The 17,297-nt window shown below is 42.0% G+C and overlaps 1 protein-coding gene across 7 annotated transcripts in view; it reads left to right on the top strand.

Annotated features, from left to right (window-relative positions):
- Positions 1 to 17,297, top strand: part of ERG (ETS transcription factor ERG) — a 279,139-nt gene that overhangs the window by 245,418 nt on the left and 16,424 nt on the right. For 5 of the 7 annotated variants that reach the window (XM_073804510.1, XM_073804509.1, XM_004317073.4 and 2 more), the window contains 3 exons: positions 11,770 to 11,973; positions 12,800 to 12,880; positions 14,840 to 14,911. In XM_073804510.1, coding sequence (XP_073660611.1) covers positions 11,770 to 11,973; positions 12,800 to 12,880; positions 14,840 to 14,911 — 357 coding nt within the window. The remainder of the gene's footprint in view (positions 1 to 11,769; positions 11,974 to 12,799; positions 12,881 to 14,839; positions 14,912 to 17,297) is intronic. The other 2 variants (XM_073804511.1, XM_073804513.1) reach the window with 2 other exon arrangements.

The raw sequence follows: 17,297 nt of genomic DNA, 5'->3' as shown, positions 1-17,297 counted from the left end.
AAGCTTCTGGTTACAATTTTTTATGCTAAGTCAAGCAACTAAACAACCAGACCAACTAAAACTTAAATCCTAAAGTCAAAACTAATTATATTTTTAAACTGTGAGCTGAATTGAGGAAACTGCCATTGGGTTATACGTGTGACTGAAATGATAAAGACAGAAATAGCAACAGTCACCCTCTGTTGAGTGCACACTGTTGTCAGGCAGTTGGCCATGTTCTTTATTAAAAAGGGATTATCTCACTTAAATCCCACAACTATCCTATGGTCTAGGGACTATTTATTATTCTCACTTTACAGATAAAGAAACTAAAACTAGGGAAGATAAGATAGTAGCCCAAGATGTCCTAGCCAATGATGTGGAGAGCCAGAATTCTAACCCAGTTCTGTCTGAATCCATAGTCTGAGCTCTTATTCCTATCCTACATGATCAGAAATGTCCAGGAAGAACACAAGGTAATAGAATGGTGGAATAAATTTGTTAAATTGTTGTAGATTCTGAAATGGCCTTTTCAAAGGAGATGTAAGTATTAAGTCAAGAGATAAAGGAGATTTTCAAGATCGTCTGTTGCTCAGCCCGTAACCTTTACATTTCCATGATGATAATGATTTCTCTGTTTTTCCTGTAAACCAAGAAAAGAATCGCATTGAAAATAGCTTTGATTTGGCAAGAATGGCTGGGTGGATGTTAGTAAAGTTAAAAAAAAAAACTAAGATAGATAATTCTGGTTTGGTTCATCCTGTACTTAAGATGTCCATGTGATACCCACAAGGCAGTTCAGTGGGCCCATGTAGAGCTAGGGTTAAAATTCTTTATCATGGGGTCACTGCACGTGAGTTCTAAACTATGCCATTTTCTAGCTCTGGGAAGTCATTTAATCTTGCTGATCCTTAGTTTTTTTGCCACTACAATAAGGATGATAGTAATGCCTACCTCATATGGTGCTGTATGGATTAAATAAGACCTATGTGTGAAGTGCATCAACAGTGCTTGGGCTATAGTGATACCTCCAAAAATTGCAGCTCTTCTCTTCATATTTGGTCAGGCGTTTGGGAGAAAGCGCTAGGCTCAAGGGATAAGCGTGTATTACGGGTTGAATTGTTCCCCCACAAAAAAAATATGTCGACGTCCTAATTTCTGGTGCCTTGGAATGTGACCTGATTTGGAAATAGAGTATTTTCAGATTTGATCAAGTCAAGATGAGGTCACAAGGGTGGGCCTAATAAAACGACCGGTGTCCTTATCAAGAGGGGACATTTGGACCCAGACATACATGGAGAGAAGATGATGTGAAGACACAGGGAGAAGGCCATGTAAAGATGGAGGCAGAGATTGGAAGGATGCAGCTGCAAGCTAAGGAACGCTGAGGATTGCCAGCCACCACCAGAATATGGAAGAGGAAAGGAAGAATTTTATCCAGAGTCCCAGAGGGAGCACAGCCCTCCTGACAGCTTGATTTCAGACTTCTAGCCTCCAGGACTATGAGGGACCACGTTCCTGTTGTTTTAAGCCACTTAGTATGTGGTCCTCTGTTAATGGCATCCCTTGGAAACCAATACAGCGTGTGTGTTGTAGTTGGAACGTGAGAGCCTAGACGCCCAGGGATATCTATGAAGTGAGGAGAATGGAGGACCGAGGACAAAACTCCAGGGACACCAACGTTTAAAGAGGGGCAAAGAAAGAAAACCCAAGCAGGGAGAGACTTTGAAATGGAACAAGTCACTCTATTTCTAAAACATGATGGGCATAAGCAGCGTTGTCACGGAATAACTAAGGGGAGGTAATGGGGGAACAAATAAAGAAAACCAAAATCCCCAAACTAGATAATCCACTCAAGAGGAGTTAAGAATGTCTCCATCCACTGAAATATTTTGGCATGTCAGAGTTTCAAAGGGATCTTTAGAGCCCAACAAAAATAGTGTAGTCATGTATGTTTTGAATAAAATACATAATGGAATTGTTGATTCTCAGAGAGTTTAAAGTAGGCACATTTTTTTTTACAGTTTTTATGCTGTAGGGTATTGAGCAATTCATATGTACAATTAACTTTTGACAGTTGATTAATTAATAAATGAATGAAGTGGAGCATAGTGTGAGCTAGGTTGACAGCTGCATTGAAAATGGAAAAGTTTTAAAGTAAATGGGTAAAAAATATGCAGAGAAGACTCTTGGTTCTAGTAAAATATTGAACTTAAAAGGATCTCTTGTGGAGCACCTGGAAATTATGCATAGAATCCAACGTCCTTTTAAATGCATAGCTGAACTGAGAAGAAAGTCAGTGAATTTCTTAGGGACTAAAACAAAGCGGGGAACTGAGAACAGGGCAGCCCATTCTCATGTTGTCACCTGGTTGCCTTAGGTGGCGTGAATGGGGGTGGGGTTCCAATGTCTATTAATACAGAGATTTAGGTTTTAAAGGTTAATTAGGGGCAGGAAATGAGATCTTGGTCTTGCACAAAGCAGGAGTTGGGCATGATCCCTCCCCTTACCCTATACACACATGCACACAACTGTGTGGTCCAACAATCCTGAGTCAGAGATTAACCATTGAAAAGTAGTTATGAGCTAGTGATAACCTTGGGCACCTGGAGGAAGTAAGTACAAAATCTTCCTGGAGAAGCTTGCCTTCAATCCAGGCTTTACAGAATTCCTACAAAGACCCACAGAAAATGATTCTGCAACCCCAAGTTTTGAAAAACAGGAAGAAACAATCTACCAAGACCAAGATTCAGCAGAAACAACAGATTAAACCCTCAAGAATATTAGATAATTGAAGTATGATAGAGAATATAAAGTGAGTAGATTTAAAAGTGACTAGATACATAAAAGAAGGAACCAAAAAAGAGGGGAAGCAGATATTATGGAAAAGAATAGATAATCTTGAGGAAGAAACAATAGAATTCCTAGAAACACAAAACAGTTTTCAAAATTCAGTGTCAAAAAATACCAAAAACAAAACAAAACAAAAAAAATACCAAAAACTCAGTAGATGGATTAAGCAGTTGATCTGAAAAAATCAAAGAGTGAATTAGAGAAGGGAGACTTGAGATTGTTTTCAGAGTGCAGCACGTGACAAAGGGGTAGAAAATGAGAAAAAAAGTCAACAGTTGGGAAGGACTCATAGTAATGTCTTATGTAGATCTAATAGAAGTTCCAGCAAGAGAAAATAAAGAGAACGGAAGAGATGAAATATTGGAAGAGATAGAAGCTAAGACTTTCCCAAAATTGGTGGACAACACCATTCTCCAAATACAGGAAACACCAGTCAGAGAAGGATAAATAAGACTTCATCTTCTCTAATTACATTATGGTAAGACTGAAGAACACCAAAGACAAAGTACTTTAGAGCCAGCACTAAAGAAAAAAGACAGACTATCTGAAGATAATGACAGTTATGAGGACAGCAGACTTCTCAACAACAAAACAGGGCACAGAGGGGCAGTAGAAGGAAATCTCCAGTGACCTGGGAGAAACTGACAAAACTCTAGTTACCTTCTGGGCTCTTAACCTTTCTTTTTTTACCTTTTACAGACTCTAATAAGGTGGAATAAAAATACTGGCCAACATTATCTTATAAGGAGGAATGACTAGTGTTGAGGGTTCCTAAATTCCTTCCATTCTTTGGGAGCAGGACATTTGGTGATTAACTTTAGATTTTGTTTAAAGATTAACAAGTAGAGAAACAAAAAAGGAGCAAAGAAAAATAGATCAATCCAATCAGGTATTTGGAAAGGAGAAATAAAGAACAGCCATAGCAATAATAGAAAGCGTAAAGTGGTAGAAATCAGATATATCAGTAACAATAAATGTAAGTAGACCAAACTTGCCATTAAAGACAGAAAGTGATGAATTTTTAATAATTTTTAATAATTTAAATATATTATTAAAATATTATTATTTTTAAATTATTAAAAATAATAATTTTTAATAATTTTTTAAAAAATTATTCTAAAGTTAGTTATGTATATACTATTTACACAAACATCTAACACAGAGAAGGAATGGCAGCAAATAGATGGGATAAGATATAGTAGTTAAATTTCAGTCAAAATAAAGCTGACGAGAATGGAAACAGAAAGCAGAAAACATTACTGGAGAAAGTGGAGGGTTATCACATAATAAAAACAGTTTACATTTATGAAGAATATATAACAGTGATAAAGTTGTATATACCTAATAGCATAGCCTCAAAATACATAAAGAACTGTACAGAGAAATAGACAAATCCACCTTAGTGAGAGATTTAAATTTGCCTTTCTCAGTCTTTGATAGATCAATGACATGAAAATTATATATGCATTACTAATTTTGATCTAGTGGTTATTCATAGAAACCTGCACTCAACAATTAGAAGATAAGCCTTCTTTTTAAGCATGGTCAATTTGCAGAAATTGGCCACCAGAGGAGTAACAACCAGTATTCAAAAACTCAGTATCTTAAACCTCCTTCACTGGCCAAAGTGTCATAAAATTAGAAATCAGTAATTATCAAAACAATAACTGAGCCCCATTCATAGTATGGAGATGAAAAGGTTCAGAAGTAGCCTTGACGTAGGCTCTTTACTTGAGCTCAAATTTCAGTTTCTTGTGGAGTGAAGCTCAAATGTGAGCTAGTTCTCTTTATTAAGCTTCCTTATAAATGTAAAGTCTGTTCCAATGAGGAGGCAACATGCTAAATCTTATTTTTGCAGGCTTCTGAGTGTGTGGGACAGCAGACTGGCAGGCTCACCAAGGTCTGGTTTTATAAACAAAGACCTCATAGGATTTTGATATGATTCAGAAGTACATTTTATTTTTGTTGGTATTTTTTCATTACCAAGGGTGATTTTTCTTTCTGGAAGCCAATATTTTACATTGATATTGTTCAAGAAAAATGACACTCAGAGCTTATATTATCACCAATTTGGTTCTTGCTTAATCTTGCTTTTATTCATTCCTCTGGGGTGGGGTTGGGGGTCTCTGAAACAGGATGTTTGCCTACATGAGGTATTTTGTTTCAAGAAGGCACAGTATGTCTTCAGCAATGCAATATCCTTTTGCTTAATTTAAATATCTACTTAATATTTTCCTGGCAGCAGTGGAACTCTACTAGGGCAGAATCCAGTTTCAGGGAAATGTAAAAAAAATGTTCAACCCTAATCCCACCCACTGCTTGTCCCTCCTCCCCCTGCTTCCCCACCCAAACCTTAAACGGTGCAACTCTGCTTTGCTTTTATTTATTGTTTTAATCCCAGTTTACTGAAATAGCATTTGTAAAACTTTTGGATATTAACCATGTAATCTAAGGTACAAATAAGAAACTGCAGAGAGAGAGATGGCTTCCTGTTTCTTTTACCCTGTACCATGGGGGTTTACCATTTTGATGTCCACGAAATGTGGAGTGATGACACAGATGTTTTCAAAACAATTGGACTGGAGGGCTGAAAACAAAACAACTTATCTGTAGTGGCTCTTGGTTCATCTCACAGAAGCACCTCCGAAAACTTCTTAAAATAAAGTGATAAATCAGACTTTTGTGTTTAGAGGAAGAGGCTGACCCTGTGATAATAGATTGTTTATTTCATTTTAGCAGAGTTTGCAATGCAAAATCCAGTGCGTGGTTGCATTATTGCTCTGTAATGTGTTATTGTTGGCAAAGTGCTTTCACATACGTTATCTCATTTACTTTTCTCTTCCCCTAACATTTCACTTAATTACCCACAGAAAGAAGAAAACAAATTCTAGAGAGGTTAACTTTTACATCTAAAGCACGGTTGAATCAGAGCCCAAATATGGGTATTCTGGCTCCCAATAAAGCCTTTTATTTGATCACCAACTTTGCTGTGCTTGATGTAACTTAAGACATTCTTTGATTCCTCAGACATTTTCAATGACTCTGAAATTCCTAGATCATAAAGTCTAGCCTTCTTAGCAAGATCCTCAAGGCTCTCCTTGATCTGTCTCCAACTTTCATTTCCATCCTCCTATGTCTCTGTGCTCCCTCTTAAACCCTCCACTCCAGCCACACCAAACTTCTCACATGTCCCTCAAAACCATCAGATATTTCATGCCTCTGTGGGTGTGAAGCTGGGCTCAAGCTGTTCCCCTAAACTAAAGGTCTTCTCTGCTTTTGTCACCCTACTTCTGTCAAAATCCTTTTTGTTAATGCAGGCTCAAGCCAAACCCTTCTGGTGAAGCCTTTCCCTTTTTTCCTTGTTGGGATCAGTTGCTGCTTCTCTGTACTCCTGTCCTGCTTGGATAACACAGATTTCATTCTGCTTTGTGGGTTGTCTTCATGGCTGCCTACCTCGGTAGATTCTCAGCATCTTTGTCTTGGCCAGTTCTGAATCCCTGAAGTACTTGTGTATATTATAAATGCTCAATAACTCAGTTAAATTCAGCTTAGTCATTATCCTATGGGTCCTTGGAGGCTGCACATTGTTTTATAAATGTCCATCAACAGATGAATGGATAAAGAAGGTGTGGTACATACATACAATGGAATACTACTCAGAACAAAATAATGCCATTTGCAGCAACATGGATGAAACTAGAGATTATCATATTAAGTGAAGTAAGTCAGAAAGAGAAAGACAAATACCATATGATATCACTTATATGTGGGATCTAAAATAGGACACAAATGAACTTATCTGCGAAACAGAAACAGACTCACAGACATGGAGAACAGACTTGCGGTTGCCAAGGGGGAGGGAGATAGGGGAAGGAAGTATTGGGAGTTTGGGATTAGCAGATGCAAACTAGTATATATAAAATAGATAACCAGTAAGGTCCTACTGTATAGCACAGGGAACTGTATTCAATATCCTGTGATAAACCATAATGGAAAAGAATATGAAAAAGAATGTATATATATGTATAACTGAATCACTGTGCTGTACAGCAGAAATTAACACAACTTTGTAAATCAACTATACTTCAATTAAAAAAAAAATAATGAAATGAGCAGAAAACCACAAAAATCCAGGCTTAGTCGTGAGGTTAGGTGGCAGGTTCTGAGCTGCATCACTACCTGGGGCAGAGGGTGTGGGATGCCACCCCTGAACAGAGGCAAAGTTGACCCTTGGTTGGAGCTCATCCTGTTGCCCCCTCCCCTTTCTCCTTCACATGCATAGTTGAGGAAAGAGATAAGGCCTTTTGAATCTTGTGGGACCTCGTGAGCTCCCTTCTGTTATGGTGGGTGGGCCAGAAGCAAGAAAACTTTGCTGACCTGTCATGGGCCATGGAGGAGACCTGGAAGCTTCTACTGGGTGCTCTGTGGAGTTGAGGAGTGAGCTGGGACCCCACACACTGACCTGAACCCTAAACAACACTGTCTACAGTGGCACCATCCATGCCTGGCCCAGGGAGTTTGTGGGGAGCCCAGGGTGGGCTCCACCATCAGGGCAGGGACAGGGCCTCCTGTCTTTTTATCAGTTCCCTGCCCAGAGATTCACGATAAGTGCTTACACCTCAAGAGCGTGGAGGACAGACACCCAAAGCAGGTGGTGAGTGTAGGTGAGGATGCAAGCAGGGGCGAGTCCTCAAGCAGTGGGTGGTGTGTGGGTGCAGGCAGGGGGTGTGGGTTCAGGAGATGGCAACTGGATGTGTGTAGGATGAAGGGGTTGGGGAAGGACAGGGGATGATACCTATTAAGACGGTGGGCCCCAGAACCTAAGAGTCACGTGCTTTAGGCTGAAGAGTTTGGACTTGCCCCTTGCAGACTGTTCTCTTTGCACCTGTAGAGTAGGTCCAGAGTAATGGCGCCCTATGGACAGGTTGGAAAGGAACATCTCATTTACTCTTATCAAGTGACCATATTTTGTTTTTAATATTCTTTGCTGATAAATGTATAGGGCAGAGGTATGGAGATCAAATTCCAAAAGGATACAGGAGTAACCTGACTTTGTGTAATTTTATTCTCTTCAAACGAAGCAATTTCCATTAACAAACTGTATAAGAAAGTGACGTTAAAATATTATACTCTTGAAAGTTTTATAAAAACACTTTAACAAATATATATATATAATATATATATATATATATAAAATCCTTTATAAAACCTTGTTTTGAAATATAGAGAATACATTTTTAAAAATAACTTTTTAACCCAAGTATTATATGTGTATTGTAGGAAAGAGAGAAGATAAAGTTTAGTGAAAAGAAAACTTTTAAATCTCTACTGCCTTTGTTTCAGAGACAGTAGTTGCCATTTCACTGCATATCTCTCCAAAATTCTTTCCATGGATATGTTTATATTTCTTTGCAAAATATAATCTACCATAATGTTTCAAACGTTTAAATTTAATCTATTTTGAACAGTTTTCATATCAATAACTACATTCAGCAGTGTAATTTTTAGTTTCTAAATATCACAGGACTGTTCCTAAATGTACAACAACTTAACTAGTTCTCTTTCTCTGGGACATTTAGGGTGTTTCCAGTGTTTTGCTATTATAAACAACACTACAAAGAACATCCTTGAAAATAAATCATTGCGCACTTCCTCTACGATTTCCTAAGGATAAATTTCTAGAAGTGGAATTTTTAGTTTAGAGACTATACACACAGTTTTTTAAAAGGCATTTGAAATGTATTGCCGAATTGTTCATTGGAAAGGTTGTAGCAATTTACAGCTCACTCCAGCAGTACAAGAGAATGGCCATTTGACCAATCCAAAGTGAGAATTTAGGGATTATAACAGGGCAGGTCAAGGAGGAATTGGTCTCTGGGGTCTTGCATGTGATTCCCTTAAACGAAAATTGAATGAGCCATTAAAACCTTGGGCTTAGCGAGGGAAACCAATTAACAGGCACACCAAGGGATGCTGGAGAGATTGGACTTCTTTTTTTGGCTATCTTCCTAAGACGTCATTTGACCGTTTTAACATGAACCCAGGAACTTTCAGGAAGATCTTTATGTATCATTTTTAGAATATCTGTTTCTACCATTAAGAGAAGAAAATGCCTTCCTAGAATGAACTGATTTCTAGGAAGTAGTTACACCAAAACATAGTCCTTCCAGGTTGTTAAATGCAAAACAAAACAAAAAGAAGAGTTTGGCTAATACCTAGTGGTGGAATTTATAGGAAATGGCTTGGGGACCCCTGTGGAAGGGAGGGTCTTGTCTCTGAGAGGGCCGTTTAACTGTCCTCTGCACAGAACCAAGGAAAGAGGACTTGAATTCAGGGCATCCTAATACCAATATATGATCTGTTCCTGAATAATGAGGAGTCATGACATACCATGAGAAAAAGGAAAAGAAGGACTTTCTATGGAAACATTCTGGAGTTCAGAACATTTTATCCCTGAAAGCAGAATGCTGACCCAATGACAAAGAGCCATCTGAACTTCAGTGACTTGGACAGAGTTAACATTCCCAATACACATTCGGTTTTCACAGGCTAACAAAATGTTTCCATGTGTTTGGATTACAAAGGAATATGCACAGCTTTCTGTCAACACTGCCATTTGAGCTTTTGTAGATGTTCTGTGCTTCGTAGCAGAACCAGAGTTCTTAGTTTATAGCTTCTACACATGGGCCCTATGGCCAGCAATTCTACATCTAGGTCCTCACCTAGGCCAGCACTTTCTCAAGCTTAATGGGCACACAGATCAGCTGAGAATCCTATGAAAATATAGACTCTGATTCGGCAGGCATGTGGCAGCACCTGGGATTCTGCATTTCTAATTAGGTCCCAGGGGAGGCCAAGGCTGCTAGATCCCACGACCACAGTCTGAGTAGTGAAGCCCCAGGGTAGATGGTCTGAACCACTTTAGAATTACCTGGACAGCTTTTAACAACCCTGATGCCCAGGCTGCCCTCCAGCAGAATTAACTCAGAATCTTTGTGGGTGAGACCAGGCATCAGTAGTTTTTTATTGGAACCCAGGCTGTGGACCAATGCAGATTGCTTCACATGTGGGTGGGGAGGGAGACACAGGGGTCTTCATTGATAAGTAAGTGGGGTATATTTGTGGGGGGTGGGGGTGGGGATATCCGAGAGCAGATTAAATGATGAAATATACCTCCATGGATTGACTTGGACACATCTTGAAAATACAGTGCCGAACGCCAAAAGCAAATCAGATACCATTTATGTTAGCTTAAAGGCACACAACAATATATGTACAGTGGATATGGTAAATGTATTCAGATATGTATAGGGATGATGCATGTATCATTTCAGGTTAGTGGTTCCTCCTGGAGTGTCCAGGAGGGGAATGGGTTAGGGATGGATTCTATTGGGGTTGAAAGAATTTCTTTCTATTAAAAAAGATATGAAAAAGTAGGGAATGGACAAAATAAGGGAGGGAGGGGGAGGCAGAAAGAGAGTAAGAAAGAAAAAGAAAGGAAAGAAGGAAGGATGGGAGGGAGGGAGAAAGGGAGGAGAATTCTGGTGACTGTGACTGTCTGGCTGTTTCTCACTGTTACTGCCACTGACTCTGGAAACCGAAAATGTATCCCAACAGCACATCGAATGCCCATTCTTGAGCAGCCTGAAACATTAGTAAGACCAAACAAGCTTCTAAAACTATTAGCTAGAAAGCAATTCAAAAGGGTGATGTATTTCCCCCAGCAGATATTTTCACTCACGATGATCTGAGTATCGTGGCACACCTGCCCTCTACGAGCCTGTCCAGAGGACCCAGACCAAGGCTTTCATTTCACGTTGGAAACAGACACAGAAAGGAGAAGCAGCCTCTGGAGGCTGCAGCGTTGAGAGACCCTGGGATCAGGACTCTGGGCTCCTACTCCTTTGCCCAGGTGTCTTTCTGTGCTCAGGGACCCCAGGGAGGAGCCCCGTCTGCTGGCGAGGCGCCCTGGGCACCCCTCCACCCAGGCTGTTTGTGTGGGGTGGTCCCAACTTGTGTTTCCGTTGGGGATCACCTGCTCCTTTTCCCCAGAGACTTGCTCTCCTGGTCATACAGGGTTCTCCTCCCATATGTGGCAGCAGCGTGATGACACTGCCTGCATCCTGTGGGGTGTTTGTGCCCCAGCTGCGGAATGTGAAAGCCCCCCAGCCAGCTTGCCTCCTGCAGGTGTGAGTTAGTTGCAAAACCAAGTTCTCTGCAGGAAAAGCGTGTAACTGACGGCTCTCTCTTAGAAACACTAGCTCCTGGGAAGTGCTAGGGTTCTGGCTGACCTACACATCATCTCCAATTCTGTGGTCAATATCTTTCAGTATTTCAGACAAATACTGTATGGGATTTTTTTTTTTTTTGGTAATCTGTAATTAACATCTTCCTGATATGTGTTGCTCTTATTTCATATAAAGATACCAGTAGTTTTCTGAGGAAAGAAAGTTTTCATTTATTCTTATTCATTTTTTCCCATTCTTTTTTAAATTGAAGTATAGTTGATTTACAATGTTGTGTTAGTTTCAGGTATACAGCAGTGTGATTCATATATATATATATATATATATATTCACACATACACATATTTTTATATGAATAAATAAAAATTAAAAGAAACTAATAAAAAGAAAATCCCATCCCTACAGGAAACTTTAGATTATATGAGCAACAGAAGGGCAGGTGGTGTGAATAATCCTAAACTTCCAGAACAATTCACTTTAAAGACAGTGGTCTCTGACTGTGAGTCAGTTGGTCTTCCTCAGACATTCTCCTCAGACTGGTCCCTGAGCCTGGCTTGAGGCTGTGCTTCTGCAAGAGAGGGAGGGGATGCTCTGGAAAGCTATGGCTGGTGGGAGATCCCACCTGGGATATGGCTCTACCCCAGAAATTTGTCTTCAGGAGTTGACCAAATATGCTTCCATCCCGTTTCAGATCCTATGCTATGGAGTACGGACCATGTCCGGCAGTGGCTGGAGTGGGCAGTGAAAGAATATGGCCTTCCGGACGTCGACATCCTATTGTTCCAGAATATTGACGGGAAGGAGCTGTGCAAGATGACCAAAGACGACTTTCAGAGGCTCACCCCGAGCTACAACGCTGACATCCTTCTGTCGCATCTCCACTACCTCAGAGAGAGTAAGGCAGTCCCCGCTCCCACAGAGAGCACTGTCGAGAGGTCCTTGTTAACGTAAGATGCGAGGGTTCAGCCCAGTTGCCGGCAGCATCTTGCTGCCCTAACCCGATTCCCACTAGTATCTGAGAGAATGCTTATAAGTGATGACTTATTGCGTAGTGAGAAGTAGTCAGCGCTTTTACGAAAGCGGCAAAGTCAACTAGCATTCAGCTGCCTCCTCCAGGGTCCCCCAACCAGGAAGATCACATGCCAAAGGGAAACAGAGCTTTATCTGGTCACACATTATTTCATCTCCATGATGCCCAAATAGAAATAAACATTATGGAAAGGCTCCTACTTGATGGGAATTGTGGAGTGTATCTTCCCTAAAGCCAAAGCAAGCTCCCCTTCGTATCCCACTCGAACACAAAATGAGGAACATTTTCACTTGGTATCTTGAGATGTGGCTTAGCCTGTCACAATGGGAATGGCGTCTTGGCAATGAGAGGCATGAATCCACAGAGTCTGCTGCATGCTTTAATATTTCAAATGTCAAGCATGATCAGAAGGAGATAGTAGAGATAGTGCAACAGTGGGTGGTGTGAACTCTTTGGTGTAAATGCTTTGCTTGGCATCCCAACCACTTCTTCCCTGAACTCAATATGGATCCCCATCTAGGTTTTAACATGCTAACCAGTAGCAGGGCCATGGAGAGATTCCCAAGCAGCCCATGATAACAGGATGGGGAGTGGGGTGAATGTTTTCCTTCTTTTTCTTCTTTTTTTTTCAAGGAAGGGAATTCTCTCTCTCTTTTTTCATTTGGATGTTGCTTTTTGTTTTGTTTTGTAGCACCTCTTCCACATTTGACTTCAGATGATGTTGATAAAGCCTTACAAAACTCTCCACGGTTAATGCATGCTAGAAACACAGGTAATGCTGGCCCTGCCCCTTCCCCCCAGGACAAGTGTAGGGTTTTGTTTACAGGTTGCATGCTTTACAGGTAGAACGTGGGACAGTCAGTGCATCAGGAAGGCGGAAGTCAGAGGTGGATGGTTGAGGGGTCCCTGGTAGGTTGAGGCTCTGTGTTGGCGGTACCACGGCCTCAAGGCAGGAGGCACTCTTTGGTCTCTGAACACTCCCCCGCTTCCCTTGCCAGTCAGAGGATTTCTTTGCACCAGGAGATGTGCAGAATCAGCCTTCAGCCATAGCCTCAGCTCACATTGGCTGGGTCACAGTCTGCTGTTGTTAGTCCTCAAGTATGCCCTGTGCTGACTGTAGAAACTAAAAGCATGTTCCATGTGAAGGGGCCCTTAGCATGCTCCTTTTTTCTTTTTTTTCCTTTTAAAATTTTCATTCTTAAAGGAATGTTTACTAGGACAAGCAGGGGTTTTACTTTTTCCTTTTTGGTAAAGTTTTAGGCCATTCAACTTGACTTGAATCTTCTTGCACAGTCTTCGTACATTTGCAAAAAGGCCCGTAGGAGGGAATGCCGGTTACTTTGGGGGAGCTTTTGTTGTGAGGGAAACTGTGTTATGACTTGGGAAGATTTGACATTAGTGACTAACTAAATACCTGCTATTCTGTGTCTAACCATTGATGCTACCTTTTATTTAATTATCTATTTTATTTTATTTTTTTTTGCCTGAGCCTGATAGAGTTTTAACGTGATGCTTCTTCCTGGCTAACCCTGCTCCCTCCCCTCCTAGTAAAGGCTGAGAGTAGAGGCTGGGCTTTCTGTGGATGAATGTGGCCCTGGTCACACCCATTTCCTCCCTGGTGATGGAGACACTTACAGAAGCATGGCCACAGGCTGCTCACCCCACTGTTATCAGCCTGCAGGGACCCTCTGCCACCACCAGGCTAGGGAGAAAACCATCTAGTGTTGGAAAGACTTAAGTAACCCCTCATAGGCAAGCCAGCCAGTTCATGAGCAGCCCTCACATAGGAATACAGCCATTTTCCAAAGACTTGCCCTGTTATTTTTAAATGTATGATGTGAGTGAGTCCAGGCTTGAGTATTATAAAGGGATTGCTAGTTGATCTCCAGTAGCCAGAATGTTGTGCTTTTAATCTGAAATTTTAAAAAAATGGCTTTGAGTCAATAATACACTTTTTCAATATAGGTTACACAGTCAGCCCATTAATGACCTTGTGGCCAGAAATAGCAAGCACCTTAGACAAAGTAATTCCCCTGCCTTAGGAAACGCCTAGGAGATACACACACTTTCTGATAACTTCTTAGTCATTTAAAAAGTTTTTAGCAGAGGATGAAAGTGTCAGGAAAGCTCTGACTTCATTATTTTTGCTATTGCTAAACATAGAAGCAATTGAAAAGCAGGACAACAGATTCCAAACGGACTGACCTGTGAAAAGAGGATTACTTCCACTAACAATTTGAGAATTGATTGAGGGAGAGAAAGGGAAAATGTGCATCTGAACAGAGACACGGATTAATTTTTAAAAAGATCCATATATTCTTTGGCAAAATATTTATCATTCTTTGGTGCTCCTTTCCAAGGGCTCTGTAAAATGTTTTATGGGTTTTATACGATTTGAAAATTAAAACACCCACCATAGAATTGTTTTAATAAAATGAGCTTGCAGGGGGATGGGCAGACCCACGGATGGGCTTCAGGAGGAAGCCGTTAAATCAAAACACAAGACGCCTTATGCCGAGTGGGGCACAGAGAGAGTCACATCTCTTCCACCTTCAGCATCTGTTTCTGACCTGTGTGCTAGTCCCTTCTCCCGAAGTCTGGCGTGGCAGGTTCTAGGAGGCCACCTCCCTTGGTTGTCATGGGGCAAAGTAGATTAGGCGCTGTTGCTGAGATCAGATCAACAACCACAGCAAAAGACCTTCACATGTTTTGTCTTTCCTTTTGTCTGCAGGGGGTGCAGCTTTTATTTTCCCAAATACTTCAGTATATCCTGAAGCTACGCAAAGAATTACAACTAGGCCAGGTACGAAAACACCCCTGTGTAATCTCTTTATTGAGAGACATCCCAGGATGTCCTGTGAGGTCCGTGACCTACGTCACGAGACACAAAGACAGCTGATCTTGGATCGGACCCTCTAAACGGTCTTATTCTGCCTCTGTGGATCTGGCGCCTAGAATCAGACCGTTCCATCCAGAGATCACGCAAACAGTCCCCGAACTGCGGGATTATGAGCAGGTCAGCCCCTTCACTAGCTGCTCTCGAAGACAGATGGGCCAGGAAGGCATCCTGGATGCCTGGCGATAAGGAATCCATCCGGTTTCGAGTTTACAGAAGGACATAAGTGTAATCTCTCCGTCCTCAAGGCACAGCACAGAGCAGGAGGCATTCCCCTAACACTAACAGCTGGTCCTCAGCTGTCACGAGAGCCAGTCTTTCAGAGCAGAAGCATGTAATCAATCATATGTACACCTGAGTCTTACTTTCTGTCTTTCCCGATGATTTAATCAGGTTATTAATTTACGCGTCATTCACGAAAAGAATCACTGTCTATCAAGTGTCTGTTAGTGCCAAGCACGATGTTAGATTCTGGGAATCTAAAGATGAACCAGACTTTACAAAGCTTCCTGTCTTCAGAAAGCTGAGCTGTTCATTCCACCGTTGTCCATGGAGCCTCCTGAGTGCCAGCCATGGGGGTGCAGCAGAGAACAAGCCCACAGGCACACAGCCTAAAGCTCTAGATGTTTCTAGATGTAAAGCCACCTAGAGCCAGAAACAGACTCACACACATGTACATTTAACCTACGGGCTAGGTACCTAGAGCCGGAGAGACAGATACGGATGTTTAACCTAAAGCACTGATTGTATAGTAGAGGCAACACCTCTAACGGCAGAGGCTGTGGGAACAGGAAGGGAAAGGAATTCATCCCTCCACGAACGGGGGAAGGAAGCGTTGCAGAGGAAGGACCACATGCCAGAGGAGGATTAGGTGTTGCCAGGTGGAGAAGGAGAGGGTGACATTGGGCAAGCATGGCTCAAACATCTGTCCCCTCGCTGGGATGTACAACCCCACGAGCTGGATGACACATGCCAGCCTCACAGCTGAGGAATCGTGATTAGAGCTGTGGGATGGCTTTTCCCTATTCACTCGTGGATCTAGAAGTCACGTCTTCTTAGACCCAAGCTGATGCTCTTGGATGTCTGTCACGTGTCCAGGCTGCCCAAGTCCTAGTTTGAACTGGTCCCAGGCACTAAGCTTGGCGCTGCTGTTTCTTCCCAGTGAAAAAGACGGGGGGTGGGGGTGGGGGAGGGCAGTGAGCTGAATAACCTGGGTGAAGGTGCTTCTGGGAGTTTTTCTCGCCCCGACACAGCCCTGGTACTGTGACTTCAGGCTGGCGATTTTCTGTCCCCTAACCTCATGAAGTTCCTCCTGGGAAGCATAGTGGAAAGGCTTGGCGATAGTGCTTAGTTACCTCTGACACAGGCCATTTGATCGTGGACAAGACCCAGGGTCTGGAGTGAACTAGATTGACCCTAAAGAAACCCGCCGTGTGTACTGAGAAAGGACAATGAAAGTACATGTGTCACGCTAGCTCTAGGCATTCCTGAGTTTACTGCCAGTAAATGGTCCCTTGGGAGGACATGGGAAGTGTAGGAAAATCACCATGATTTTGTGAGTGTTTGAAAGAAGTTTCCATACGTACTCACAAAAGTCAAAGCTATCTGTGAAACATTTGGCCATGGGTTGCGTATTTGTTTGTTTATTTGAAGCAATTTCATGGATGCCTCTGAGTTGCAAAAGCCAGGGATTGTGAGCTGGTGTCAGGGCTGTGTGGCCGCATGAGTTCGTTCAGCACGATGGTCGGAGCAGCCAGTCGGCTGCCTATTGCTTCCTAGACGGAACAATGGGTCCTGGAGCTCCTTGGCTCCCTATTTGAGGATATGGTGGATTTGGAAGATATGGCGCATCCAGGTGTCAGAGAGGAGAGTGGCCGGGAGGACTCTGGCTGGGAACCCCTCTATGCTTCAGCCCAGGGGGAGACAAGGGTGGCAAACACTAATTCACCTAGCAAAGCCCTGATGATGCTCTTTTCTTGGGTCTGTCGTTCGAGTGTGACTTGGAAGAAACTTGATTTGTACCAAAATACGTGTTTTGGTGATTGCTGCTGTGATTCTGAAAGGAGATACAAATATTAGTGTCTGAGCTACAAAGAACTGAAAATCAGAGTGAATGAGCCAGAGAACGGTTTGCTGTCAGCCAGACTGAGGGATTCAAACTTGGAGAACAGACTTGTGTGTATACCTTGGGTGGACCAGTGATCAACCTTGCAGGAACGGTCTTGTGAGTGTGAAAGCTTATAACAGTGCAGTTGGATAAGTTTGTGATGGGTCAGGGGGGATGGGTATTGTA

Source organism: Tursiops truncatus, chromosome 4, assembly GCF_011762595.2.
Source record: "Tursiops truncatus isolate mTurTru1 chromosome 4, mTurTru1.mat.Y, whole genome shotgun sequence".
Lineage (NCBI taxonomy): Eukaryota > Metazoa > Chordata > Mammalia > Artiodactyla > Delphinidae > Tursiops > Tursiops truncatus.
This window is presented reverse-complemented; position numbering and strand designations above follow the sequence as displayed.